Source organism: Antennarius striatus, chromosome 16 (genome assembly GCF_040054535.1).
Source record: "Antennarius striatus isolate MH-2024 chromosome 16, ASM4005453v1, whole genome shotgun sequence".
In the NCBI taxonomy this organism is placed as follows: domain Eukaryota; kingdom Metazoa; phylum Chordata; class Actinopteri; order Lophiiformes; family Antennariidae; genus Antennarius; species Antennarius striatus.
This window is the reverse complement of record NC_090791.1, coordinates 5,424,905-5,438,238: the sequence shown is the minus strand read 5'-3', so window position 1 is coordinate 5,438,238 and position 13,334 is coordinate 5,424,905. Positions and strand designations below refer to the sequence as shown.

Below are 13,334 nucleotides of genomic sequence, written 5' to 3'. Positions count from 1 at the left end.
CAACTACTCTGAAATGGCAACTGGCATTAAGAGAAGACTGGATGACCACGGAAAAGTCTTCTTTGAAAGCAGGTAACTTGCTACCAACTCACTAGACACCCTTGACCTATCTCCCAAAATGAAGAAAAGAAGACAAACTAATGGACATTCTTGATAACAAGAAAAGTATGACCATAACCAAGAAACAGCTATCAGGTAGCCGAACCAGAATCGTTGAGATCCAGATCCCTGCCAGGTACCAAATGGTGATGTGGCTTGTCAAGCTGTGTACTGGTAACCTCATCAGTAGCAAACGAGATGGATTTCACTGTGAAGGGGTCTTTTTGATGTAAGCCTCTTCGGTAGAATGCCCCTTCAGCTGATTCAAATCCTATTACTTTGGGATGCAAGCAGAAGAAACCATCGCTGGACTTAAGGAAGTCCATGAATCAACTTGTGAATGCTGCAGAAACATGTGACATGTGGATCGGAAGGGAGTGACAAGGACAGGATAAGGTCAGCTTTCTAATCAGCAAGCTGCTACATCATAAAGTTGTTGATGGCCAAAAGGGACTTGCAGGTCTTGGATGGGCCTTCTTGTTGAAGGACACCAAAGAAAAGAGAAAAGTCATGGCTGTGGAGGAACTGACAAGACTACACAAGAATGCTTCAAAACCAAAGCAACCCATTGTCACGGCTTGAGCTTTGGTCATTCAAGCCAAGATTCCTGATCAAGGCAATATTATACAACTCATCCTGTCCCTGAAACCTCAACCATTGGAGGAGACCTTCTCCATGTGAAGAACCATCAGTGTCTGCCTAAAGTAATGTCATTGCTGAATGGTAGAAAGTAATTATTTGAAGCAGGTCATTGGACTACCAATTTTATACAGCAAAGTTTCACTGTTGTTAGTTTTGTTTTTATTTCTTAGTGGGGCAGCTCGTGGCCTACTGCCTCTGATGTTGTTTTTTTGTTGCCACTCAGGGATTACTCTGCAAGTCAGGAACAGATATATGACATCATAAGATGGCAGGACAATAAGAGAATTCTGTTTGTCAAAATTCAAGGGTCATGGCTCTGTCCAACCAAAGTGCTTTAGGCCAAATACCATCAAATGAGGATTTACTGGGTAATCAAAACTTGATTTGTGTGTCTTAAATTACTGTAGGCTATATTAGAACTGTCAAGGGTAAGAATAGTAGTAAATGATTTTCTGAATGAAAAACACTTCTGGTCAATGCTGAGTGAGAAAATCAAGTTGTTTACTGAATGTGTTAGTAACATAGCTGAGTCATTAATTTCAAGTTGTATTCGGGAAAGCATTTAAATTTCTAACATTTAAATGAATCACGTCCAATGTCAAATGAGCAACAGTTATTTAGTTACCAATGAGCATTTTCATTACTCAACAAAAGGTTCTTTTCATTTTTATTTCAATTTATTCCTACAAGGCAGGAATAAATTGGAATAAAAATGTTTCAAATTTTTAATTTCAAAAAATCATTTAAAATTAGTTTTACCAAGCTTTGTGTAAAGCAATCTTAAAAGAAAAAGAATGAACCAAAGCTGTAGCATGTGTTTGTTGTCCCTGCTGCTCGTCTGTCTGACTGACCTTAAAACACGAAGCTAGAGAAAGTGCAGTTCTTCCAGTCTTGTCTTCATCATTTATTCAACAATGTACGTAATTATTCTAATGACTGTTAGTATGCAACTGTATGGTCAGGAAAATCTATTTGGGTTCACACTTCCACATTCTAAATAAGCTTTCATGCAGTTTATCTTCACATTGTCCATGTAGAATGTGACAAGTCTGTGAAATTCCCCTGCAACTAATGAGCGTATCTGAGGTATAGATTTAGACTTTGACTGAATGCTATTGGATATGTAAGCTACTTCCACAAAATAGTTAATTCTATCATATCAAAGATCATACAACAAAGATAACAATTACCTCATTACAAAAAATATAGACTAGTAACATTTAGGATCAACTATCCATTGAATTCTAAAATATAGTTTAACTGAGACAGTATAGGGTTGCACAGTGACAGGATGTTTATCTCCCAGTTAGAAAGCAGTGATACGTTCCACTCTTTCTATTTTCTTTTCATTTTGGTATATTTACTGAACAAACAATACATTGGAAAAATTCAAATGTTGTAAACGTTGTACCAGTACAAAATCACATGTTGCAAGACGTGGTCAGAAAACACCAATACATGGAGCGCTGACAGCTTTTACTCCTCCTCCATTGACTTCTCGATTTCTTTCAGCCTGCGGACAAACTCCTGAGCCTCCCTGTCACCGATGCGAGCGTCCAGCATCCTCATGATTGGCTTCTCTGGAGGGGAGAGAGCAAACAGATGAGTGTGGTTTCTACACTTGACACAAATTGAATTGCTTTTCATGCTGTGTTTGAGAAGAAATTGGCAACCGAACCCTACACCCTCTGGTCTTCAAAATACCAATATTATGTTTGTGTACCATAAAAAGATTTATACAGCCTAGAGCGATATGTACCACTGGGTTTAGTGCGAGACAAGTGGAGAATGACAGGCTGAACGCTCTTGCCGGCTGGTGAAGCGTTCGGTCTCCCAGGCCAGCAGAAGTCGCTGAGAGGAGCCACAGCTTCACCGGCAAAGTCATTGGTGGAAAGCCAGTCATAGTCCATCACAGTGAAGGTCAAACAAGCAAACCTGTGTCTGTAGTGTTCCGGACTAACATGACTGAAAGACACAGGAATGGCACAAATCAGCCTTACGATTTGCAGAAATAAAGACAAGAAAATAGAGAGAGAATACCCACAAGTAAAAGAGTTCATCGAATACTGGGTGCAGCGTCTTGAGTTTTACTTGTGTACGTTGACTCTTGGCCATTGGGAACAAGTGGTGAGGACAGAGCTCCACTATGACAAAAGGGTCACTGAGTCCTGGGAGAAAAACCAGGAAAGTGAATAAAAACTCAACTTTTAACAACAAACTGCATAATAGTTTTGACTGATACAAGTTTACCATTGGCATCCAATGCAATAATGTCTGCAGCATGCAGAATCTCCACTGTCAGCCTCTGCTCTGGAGCATCATAGTAGCATTTCACACTGATCCGACCGTAACGGGTATGTTTCAGTGTTTTCTGAAATATTAAACATAGCATTCATCACCAAGGACTGGTGCTATCGGCATTTGATGTGAACCAACGTGACAACATGTAAAGAATGCATCAGTTTTTGCGTTGCATCCACTGACATTATGCTTTGAAAAGTCCAGAAGTAGACAGGTTTCCAATTAGACGTAAAACTACAGAAGGCAGAGTGCTCTGCTGTTAAATCAATACATGTCTCTCCTTTTGAGAGCTCAATCAAATTGTCAGTGGGGTTAAGTTGACAACCACCTGATGGGAAATCTTCTCCAGATAGTACTGTTCGATCAGCTCAAAAGAGGAGCATTTATTCAGCCTGAGCTCCTCATCCAGGACCTAAAGCAGCACGAATGTTGGCAGGACAAAAAAATATAAAAGAGACCTTAAATGGGGAGACATAGATCCATAATAAAAGTTGCAGGTTTAAACCATGTCTGTCTGACTCACATAGCACATGCAATGTCTGAGAGAGTCTTGTCACATGGAGGAACATAGCGGTCAATAAACACTTGATGTTCAATATTTTGTAATGTTTCAAACATTGATCTTGCTGCAAAGACATCATATGCCTACCTTGTAGTCTCCACTCTTCATTTCTTCCAGGGAAAGACCCTCTCCCTTAGCATGCAAGAACTGCAACAGGGTCTAAAGCATTTTATAAAAATTAATCTTTTTTTCTTGGAATTATCTCTGTAGTTCAATTTAGTCTCAACATAATGCATGAAACCTCTGGAAACATGGCAAACCCATGTGGTATGTCATGAATTTTCATGAAAATGTGTCACTTCCTCTGCCAGCTGGTTAAATTGAAATGACTCAAATATACAGTGGCTCTTGATTGTCATTCATGAGGTAACTAATTTTTGTGTGGGACTATTACCTACCGATTACATACATATTTAATTCATGCTAATGATTGCGTGACGGCAAGTGTGCAGGGCTAATTAAGAAGGGATGGAGGCAGCAGTTGGAAGGATAATCTTGACACATCTTTTTAAGCATTCTGTACTAGAATGGAAATGAGGACGGCGTGATAAAATAAATTAATCACTGACCTCCACTGTGTATTGGAAACGGTTGTAGAACTCCACCTGAACGCCCCTGTTATCTGCCACTGCTTCCAGGATCATCCGTAGAAGCAGCTCCCACATGCTTTGGAGAACTCTACGAGTAAACAGACACAATGAGACACCCACAAGCTTTTTGTTTGCCAGTTCTCAATTATAGCCCCTGTATCTTCATCTCATTTAAATTTTTACAGATAGTAGCTCGATAATAATAAGTTTCACTATAAATCATGCCTGAGGGTTGTAATTATTACGAGAAAGGTCTCCTTCCTTGTCAGGGTTTTCACCTGGTACTTCAAATAGATGAAATCCTATTTATGATGATAATGTATCCTGTTTCACGAGTCAAATGTATGGTGATGACACACTATTTCATCACTGAACTATACTAAAGTAATGCTCATACAACATTTTGTGCAACATGCGTGGTGAGTTATGGTGATAATTACTAAACACAAACTGTGTTTGTGTTTAATAATTGGACTGAATGTTTTCCTAACTTTTATCAGTAGCAACACAGGCACACCAAATGGAAATGAGCAAAGTACATTGGCATTGTCCCTGTTAAATAGGAAATAAAGGAAATATTATTTATATATTATACAGAGGAGGAGAAAGTAATTACCGAGCCAGGTTCTCCTTCACCAGGGACTCAATCAGGATGACCATGGTGTCTTGTAAGTACTTCATAAGTGGAGACACAGCCTGGAAGATTGTCACATTAATATGTATTAGTGAGGTACCGTTGTTGTAAACACCACTGACAGAAGAATTAATGGATAAGACAACCACTAGCAGGCCATACGTCATCGTTGTTGATGGAGTCTGGAGACAGGCTGATGTGCTGGATATATCGACGCAGTTCAGGCAGCATCTGCAAAAGATACTCTCTCAATACATGTGCATGCACTTTGAAAAGAGAGCACATTTCACAAGTGTTAAAGTGTGACATTGATTTGTAAAAAGGAATCATACATAATAACTAACACATAATAACTATTTATTATTATTCATATTATGATTTCTAGGAACCAAGCCCTACTACCCAACCCACAAAATCAGGCTCCTCAACTACTAGAATCTGGAGGAACCAACAAACCAGCAACCATAGATTGCCTCCATTGTGTTAACAGGACAGAGATAAGAGTGATGATGATTCCGCTGTTGGAAGCAGCAGAGCACTTTGTCTTTTCTCTTACTCCCATGCACACAAAAGAGGAAAAGCTAGAGGTGAATTGTCATGTTATTTTTAAAGTGCAGCAAAACAGGTAACACTCTGGTAAAGGAAGGAACTCCCTCGCAATCATCTTCTCTATCTCTGTCTCTCAAGGAAAAAACAATATTTAAGGTAATAACTCAAATCACACCAGCATACAGGTCAACTAACAGACGATGGGTTGGCCCTTGCATAATCTGTACCATGTCTTTCTTTCAAGTGTAGTTAATAGCCATTTATGGCTTGTGCCCAGCACCTTGTCTGTGAGCTGTGAGATGAGACGTTTTGCTTCTCTCTGCAGGTCCAGGTCCATGTTAAAAAGCTGGCCATTGAGAGCCTTATAAACCTGGTCCTTCCCATCTGACCCGCAGGACTCCTCCATGGCCCGCTCCACGCCTTGCCAATCTAGGTCACGGGGAAGGTGACCCAGAAAAATGCGCACATGTTCCATGTTGTTCAGGCCAATGCAGAGCTAGCAGAAAGCGAGGAGGAGCAGAAGACGAGAAACAGAGGGTGGAGAAACAAAGAAGGAAAAGAAGCAGGGCTACAAAGAGGTGGAAGGGTGGGATGCATGTGTAAATGATTGACAACAAGAAATTGCAACTGCTTGTTTTTTTTTTCAGCCTGAACATATTTGCTCTTCGGCTCAGCCTTTTGAGGTACCAGGGAGAACATGTGGTGACATTTTCTTCCCACGTCATCGTGTGCCATTCAGATGTGTTTTGCCACAGGCACTACCTGCACAGTGAAGCTCTTGTGGTCTCGGCCCAGCTGGTTCCTCTCAATCTTGCGTGTCATCATCTCTGAGTAGCACACAGCCTCACTGCAAAAATTCTGACAAATAAAATACCAGTCTTGTCATTACAGTCAAGTTCAGATTGACTATGACACCAGAAAAAAAGTTTTTATTCATTTTGTGCGTATGCACTGTATCACTTGTTGTGATTTCATGCATGCAAGATGTGTGAATGTGAATGTGCACTCACGTCTGTCAAACGAGTGATAAAGATGAAGGCCCCCGCAGAGTCTGGCCAGGCCATCTGGAGCCAGATCTCGTGTACCTGGCTGAAGCATGCTGTCACTGCCACTGCTGAGGAGCTGTGTTTGGCCTGCTGCATGGGCTCAAGCTGCACAGAGAGCAAAGAAAAACTCAGCATACACCATATAACAACGGTTTTTTTTGCTTTTTTCAGCAATGAACTTGGGTATTTTAACTATGAAAAATGATGCTATCAAAATTATCATGTTTACATCCTATTGCATGTTTAATGTCAGTGGCAGATGTCTCTTACCTTGTCTGTTTCCACAGCTTGACGGATCCTATCACAGGATCTGTCATGTACAATCTGCAGCCACTTATGAATGGAGGATTTGAACCAGTTATGAAAGCCTGTTAGGGCCAACATTTTAGCATCCCTGTTCAAAAAGAACACAATTCACAAGATTTAAATTCAGAGCAGGTTGAAGATTCATGTACTTGCTGACATTTCAAATAAATATCAACCATTCAAATACTTTCATGCTACTATATGAATTATTGTTAGAGATGAACTGAAAACCAACTTGAGGGGAAGAAACTCCCGAAAGCCTTTGAGAATTTTCAAGGACATGAAGAGCTCAAAGATGGTTTCTCCCATTGTCTGAGTCAGCCTGGAGCTTTCCTGCTCCAAAGTACCACAAACCCTCTCCATGGCCACGTTTACATCATCTGCAACCTGAAGGAGAACACGGTTACAAATTAAATTAAGTTGATGATGCAGCTTTTTCAAAGTCTCTTTGCTTAAAGCAGCCCAGCAGATATGCATGTCTCAAAAAGAATATTATGATTTTAGTTTATACCTGTTTCTCCAACTGCCTGTATGTAATGCTGAGGAAGTCCACTTTCACTGCACTATGACAACAAACAAACCACACATGAATTGGTATCTGTCCAACAACAATAAAATAACCTAAATAGGAACCTAAATAGTCGAGTGCCTGGTATTAGCGCCATGCCATGTCTTTTTTATTGTGTATGTGTATTTTATTTTATGCGGTAACGTTTCCACACAGCTGATGACAACATTGATATTCACCTGTAGAACAGTTTGTTGTAGATGTTCTTGGCTCTCTGCACGTCAACACACACAAAATCAACCACCAGAACCAGCTTCTTCAGCTGATCCTCCAGAGTCTGCAATATCAGATCCAGGGTTAGGATACTTTAATGTGGTCTTAAAATAATAATAATAATAATAATAATAATAATAATAATAATAATAGTAATAATAATAATAATAATAATAATAATAATAATAATAATAATAATAATAATAATAATAATAATAATAATAATAATAATAATAATAATAATAATAATAATAATAATTGAAGGAGGAAGAGAACAAAATACCTTTGAACTAAAAACTTTCTACAACAGTGATAGAATATAATTTACTCAAAGTGCTATTTTGAGGTACTGTACTTGTACTGATGTGGAGTCTTACCATGGTCTGCTATTTTACACATCCAGTCCACTTACAATTTACACTTAGTGTAAATTGTACTCCACTTTATTTGACTAATTTAGTTGTGCTTCACTTGCAAGTGGAATCAGAGCCAAATAAACATTTTCATATTTGTCAGGAATCAAATCAAACATTATATTATATTATATTATATTATATTATATTATATTATATTATATTATATTATATTATATTATATTATATTATATTATATTATATTATATTATATTGATCCATATCCAAATCAATTCTCAAGCCACAGTCATTAAAATTACAGGATGTTACTACTTGAATATCGAGTTCTTAAAGCACATCAGAAAGTAAATACTTACTCCGTCCTCTGGTTTATATTTAGCAATTAAGCTCTCGTACCACTCCACACTCCCTTTCTGAAATTATTACACACATTAAGAGAAATAAAATAGTTGATTTCACAGCTATCTTTTGTGTTGTTCATCACCTTATTACAGTAATCTAAAGTACCTCTAGGATAAAAATCAAGCTTTGTTACCTTGACGGCAGTGGTGATGTCCAGGTGGAGTTCATTTCGAAGAGGACAAACGGTCTTAAATGCCCTCATATTTTGCATGTAGCCAATTCCTCTGGCAGGGAAAATGACAGTGTTTTACAACAAAACCAAGCAAATGGTGTAGAGAGTGCATTTGTGCGTTTCCTTCTGAGAGGTGTACAAAAAGTGTCCCTTTTTGATGGACTTCTCGCTGGAGAACTTTCTATGAAGTCCTTCAAATTAGTGTGACTAAATAGCTTGAACTTCAGTTGATAGTTGATTTTACTGGCTGACATTTATGCTGAACATTTCTTCTCGTTACTTATTTCTTTACTGTGATGGTACCCTGGGGGAAATTGGCACATTCTTCAAATTTATCAACTCTACAACAAATATCAAATGTGTGCAACAAATGTTTTTCATGATCTTAGGGTTGAACTTTCCATTTGGCCAACACACTTGTGGGAGAAATTGTGCTGAAAAACTACAAAACATAATTCCACATGGATATTCATGTCCTTCAAAAGATGAATGCCTAAATATTTTCAAGATAATATATGATCATGAATAACTCACAACTAAAATAAACCTGAGCACAGTCATTCCCTGAAAGTATCATCTTTCCATTTTTCTATTACTGTGTGGCCCTCATACTAGTGCGTATAATGGTTACGGTCCTGTTTGTACCGGTAAAATGGAGACATAACATCATTGAGGCTGCTATGGGTTTTATTAAGAATGATGATCAGTTGTATATATTGAAATGAGTAATGAGCAATGATTAAGATTTTTTTTTTTGAGTAAGAACTCACATACGGTCTACTTGGTGTCTTTCTGTATCTGTGGGGAGGGTGAAAGTTTGTTGCTGGTACAACAACAAAGGCGAGTGTGTGATGTGATGTGATGGCAGTGCGATTTTACCTCAGCATGAGCTCGTAACGTGTGATGGCAGCAGCGCTGGTGCAGGGGAAAACCTGACGCATGTTCTTCATCAGACACAGGCAGTGCTCTGTGTACAGCCTGAAGCTGTCTGACAGCTGCCTCTCCTAAACATAGGAAGGGCCCGCAGTTATAGCTTTAAGCCCGCTGGATGTGAGACATTTTTGGCTGAACCAAAAACCTTGATGAATGTCAGTGAAGAGCTGAGCTAATGAGGTGTCTGTTTCGAAGTTATGAAGGGTTTTTATCCTATTGAGAGGCCAAAGGCAGAGAGCCTACCAGGTCACCCCTCACAGCGGTGGGGTCCCACTCTGCATCAATGGTCCTCAGGAGGCGCAGCAGCAGGGAGTAGCACACCCTCTGGGTCCGATGGTGGCTGCTATAGCACTGCCAGCGGCTATTAAAAACACCTTTTACCTTATGCTTAAGCTTTCATGTTTGATCTAATCTATTTTATTTCTTCCATAATACTCACATAATGGCCTGTTGAAGAGGAGAGAGATCAGTTTGCACAGCGTGGTGAGTCAGTATGGTCCATGCTGGAGGGGAAACTTGCCCGTTCCAGTTGTAGGGCTCCCTCTGCAATTATACACAGATGACTAGCATTTCTTTTAAATTACAAATTACAAATCCGGACAGGAATGACACAAGCACATCTTTTACAGCCCTGCTCCTGCTATAAAATCCTCTTTCTGGCATTTCGAATCTTGATTTATATCCAGACTGCCTTCACAAAACACATGTCAGACAACTGTTGATTGTCTGGCGTGACTGAGGAGTTTTCAAATACAAGAAATTATGAGACGAGCAGAAAGGTATTATTTAAAAGGCAGAATAAGTTCCATTCTCATATGGGCACAAAATGAAGAGAGCCTAACAAACCAAGCTTAATCAACTTTAAATCCCCTTTCTTATTTTGTCCTCCCAAAAGGCCATCCTGCAGGAAACTAAGGCCTTTATTAAATCTTTGCACTACCACATATAGCTCTATTGCTATTGAATAAATACACAGAAAAATCTTACCTTGACATGAGTGTGCTCGTATTCTATGATCTGACTCAATAGTTTCTTGTGAATGGTGACATTTGGGTCTTTCTTTGACAAAACTGTATCCCTCTGGAAGAAGAAGCAAGTATTTTACGTTTAATTTTTCATTCAAGTATATTATTATTATTATTATTATTATTATTATTGCATACTGAATTACTGCTGTGCCACACAGACCTGGTTAGTGAAGAGCTTCAGTATGAGGTGACACTCGCCCTGAACTTTAGACATACTTGATCGAGGCTCCAGTTTAAACCATGTGTCATAGCCCACAACTGGGATCTCCTGCAAAAAGCCAAATAGCCAGATTAGCACAGGAGACATACTGTATCTGTCCAGAGACATCTTTCACTTTGGAGATTCAGTTATTAGATTTGTCACTGGCTCGATGGCTAGTGAGATATTATCTTGTCCATTGTGAACACTTACATTCAAGGGGATGTTAATACATCCAAGGAAGTCATCTGCATTCTCCTCAGATCCTGATGATGCAGATCCATTGGCACGCACTGACTTTGCAATTTGCTTAAAATACCTAGTAATGAAAGCACAAGAGAAAAAACAAATCACGTCCGTCACTGGTTGAACTCATGTTCAATTGTGCCATGCAAGCTATAATCAACTAAATTTAATTTAATGTCCTATGTGATTTATAATTACAGTACTGGAAGAATGAGTTTCATTTTCAAATTCAACCAGTCTATGAAGAAATTTTTCTTTTCAGGAAAAGTGCACATTCGCCACTAGATGAATAAAACCCTTTTGCCACGTAGTTGTGATTGACATCCTCAGGTTTTCACTGGACATTTCTACTAGTTATTAGTCTATTTACAGTAACAGCTGAACGCTGTTGCCTCTGAATGCAAAGCTTTAGCAGCACTGGATTTTCCTCCATGTCTGTTTGGTGAAACGACAAGTAATAAATAACAGTACTTTTCTACAGATGTGAACAAGAACAACAACAACATTATTATTATATTAACAACAACAACAACAATAATAATAATAATAATAATACTAATAATAATAATAATACTAATAATAAAAATAATAACACAATGATGGTTCCCTGCTGCCAGACTCCCATTTTAACTACTGCCTATATATCAATCATGTAATTACATTATATTAATGAAACTTCAGCGCTACACAACATTTATCATGTACCTCCCCATTCCACGAAGCCCACTGACTTCATTTAGCTTTTTGCAGGCTTCAGCAACAGAAACATCATCGTCATGATCCCTACAAAAAAAGATAATAATTCAGTCAGGATATTACCAGCACATGTCGCTCATTCTTTTGCTCTCACATTGAAACAAATGCAGTATACCGTATAGTGTAATGTTCAATACATTCATCTTACCATATGTCAAGATGTAGGAGGTCATTATGGACATCATCTATTTCACTGAAAAAAACAAAAAACAAAACACAACCCAAAGTCAGATTAAGTGAATGATTAAGTGAATGGTCCTTTTCAAGAGTAATTACTGAGCATTAATACCTCCAGCTTTCACCCCTCCACGCAGATGACAGTAGGCTGAACTTGTCACATAACTAACAGCTTTGGTGGTTAGTGTGAAACAAATGAAACTGTGAATCCTGTACGTCACACATGTCTCCGATTAAAGTTGTGCTTTACTCACAAAACAAAGTGCTCGTCCCACACTGGGTTGAGAGTCTCTGGTTTCACGTCAGTCACCTGGATACACCGCGCAGGTAAGGCCTCCTTGGTGCTGCAACGTTTCTCTAGCTTCTCCCTTCTCTTCCTAAAGCTGAACTTTCTCTCTTTCTTCTCCTCCAGCTCTCGTGGGTTCTGACCCATCAGGATTCCAAGCATGCAGTATGGATCGCTGTACCCTGGGCCGCAGGGTGACACGTACAAAATGTTATCCTATGGATAAATCTGTTGATGGAGCTAAAGCAGTACGGACAGCATGGACTCTGGTTCGGTCCTCATGTTGTTGTTATTAAAAAATAGTTTCTTCAACTTGACATGTTTCTAAAAATTCTATCTAAAAACAATGAAAATGACCTACAACTGTTTAGGAATGAACTCTGTTTGAAGATCTGATTCACACAGTTGTATATTTCTGCTTTGTGGATGAAAAAGGTTGTTTAATGCTTGAGATATCTCACCGTTGGCATCCTTGGCCATCAAATTCTTTGCTTTTACAACAGAAACTCTCAAGGAGAAACTGGCTCGCTGTGAAAACAAAAATGTAAATGGAACAACTCATATGAATTGAGTAAAGTATTACTCCCTTTTATGTCCTTTTAAACAAAAGGTAGCATGAACTGCTGAAAAAGAATGTTAAAAAGCAGCTTGTCTGGTTTTCCAACACAACACATGCTAAATAATAAAATACCAGCACATTTTCAATGTGGTTAGCTTTTACTACAGTCCATCATTTTAGTTCACAGTTCTTAACATCACAAGTGAAGAAAATCATACAAAATGGGGCTTTCAGGAGTTTGAGGTCTTTCATCTCACAGTTCTACATCAGTTGTGCTCTCCAGCTGATGCTCAGCAGGACATGTTTTTACCTTGTTAGCACTTCACACTTCAAACTGAGCATTTGAAAATACTGGTAAAAAAACAAGTCGATACTCAGCACTAAAAAACTCAATGTAAGGACTCAAAATCTGCACTGACATTATTATTCTAACCTGACATTTTAATGCATATAATGCACAATAATATGGAACAAAAAGGACTGTAGCAGTGTTGTAGCACATTTACTACCAACTAAGTAGAATTATATTCATTACTTTCTACTCTTACTGCTCTTTGTGTCTCACCTTAGATTCTTGAACTTTTTGGAGAATAATGTCATGTTCCTCTTCACCCATATCAAACACCTTGGAGACAATTAAAGAAAAATCAGACAATCAACATCCATCTCAGAAAGCATGAACATGAATGAAA

General features: G+C 38.6%; 1 protein-coding gene across 1 annotated transcript in view; it reads right to left on the bottom strand.

Moving 5' to 3' along the window:
• Nucleotides 1-2,103: 2,103 nt before the first annotated feature.
• Nucleotides 2,104-13,334, bottom strand: part of baiap3 (BAI1 associated protein 3) — a 29,759-nt gene continuing 18,528 nt past the window's right edge. Inside the window, exons 6-34 of the mRNA XM_068337200.1 lie at nucleotides 13,208-13,267; nucleotides 12,545-12,611; nucleotides 12,052-12,265; nucleotides 11,769-11,813; nucleotides 11,570-11,647; nucleotides 10,832-10,937; nucleotides 10,580-10,687; nucleotides 10,379-10,471; nucleotides 9,831-9,934; nucleotides 9,635-9,752; nucleotides 9,338-9,462; nucleotides 8,420-8,510; nucleotides 8,241-8,297; nucleotides 7,477-7,574; nucleotides 7,241-7,292; nucleotides 6,965-7,116; nucleotides 6,694-6,817; nucleotides 6,388-6,528; nucleotides 6,140-6,235; nucleotides 5,658-5,873; nucleotides 4,991-5,059; nucleotides 4,811-4,890; nucleotides 4,174-4,282; nucleotides 3,692-3,763; nucleotides 3,371-3,454; nucleotides 2,992-3,112; nucleotides 2,786-2,909; nucleotides 2,501-2,706; nucleotides 2,104-2,321 (exon numbers count right to left, since the gene is read on the bottom strand). Coding sequence (XP_068193301.1) covers nucleotides 2,218-2,321; nucleotides 2,501-2,706; nucleotides 2,786-2,909; nucleotides 2,992-3,112; nucleotides 3,371-3,454; nucleotides 3,692-3,763; nucleotides 4,174-4,282; nucleotides 4,811-4,890; nucleotides 4,991-5,059; nucleotides 5,658-5,873; nucleotides 6,140-6,235; nucleotides 6,388-6,528; nucleotides 6,694-6,817; nucleotides 6,965-7,116; nucleotides 7,241-7,292; nucleotides 7,477-7,574; nucleotides 8,241-8,297; nucleotides 8,420-8,510; nucleotides 9,338-9,462; nucleotides 9,635-9,752; nucleotides 9,831-9,934; nucleotides 10,379-10,471; nucleotides 10,580-10,687; nucleotides 10,832-10,937; nucleotides 11,570-11,647; nucleotides 11,769-11,813; nucleotides 12,052-12,265; nucleotides 12,545-12,611; nucleotides 13,208-13,267 — 3,114 coding nt within the window. The 3' untranslated portion in view covers nucleotides 2,104-2,217. The remainder of the gene's footprint in view (nucleotides 2,322-2,500; nucleotides 2,707-2,785; nucleotides 2,910-2,991; nucleotides 3,113-3,370; nucleotides 3,455-3,691; nucleotides 3,764-4,173; nucleotides 4,283-4,810; nucleotides 4,891-4,990; nucleotides 5,060-5,657; nucleotides 5,874-6,139; nucleotides 6,236-6,387; nucleotides 6,529-6,693; nucleotides 6,818-6,964; nucleotides 7,117-7,240; nucleotides 7,293-7,476; nucleotides 7,575-8,240; nucleotides 8,298-8,419; nucleotides 8,511-9,337; nucleotides 9,463-9,634; nucleotides 9,753-9,830; nucleotides 9,935-10,378; nucleotides 10,472-10,579; nucleotides 10,688-10,831; nucleotides 10,938-11,569; nucleotides 11,648-11,768; nucleotides 11,814-12,051; nucleotides 12,266-12,544; nucleotides 12,612-13,207; nucleotides 13,268-13,334) is intronic.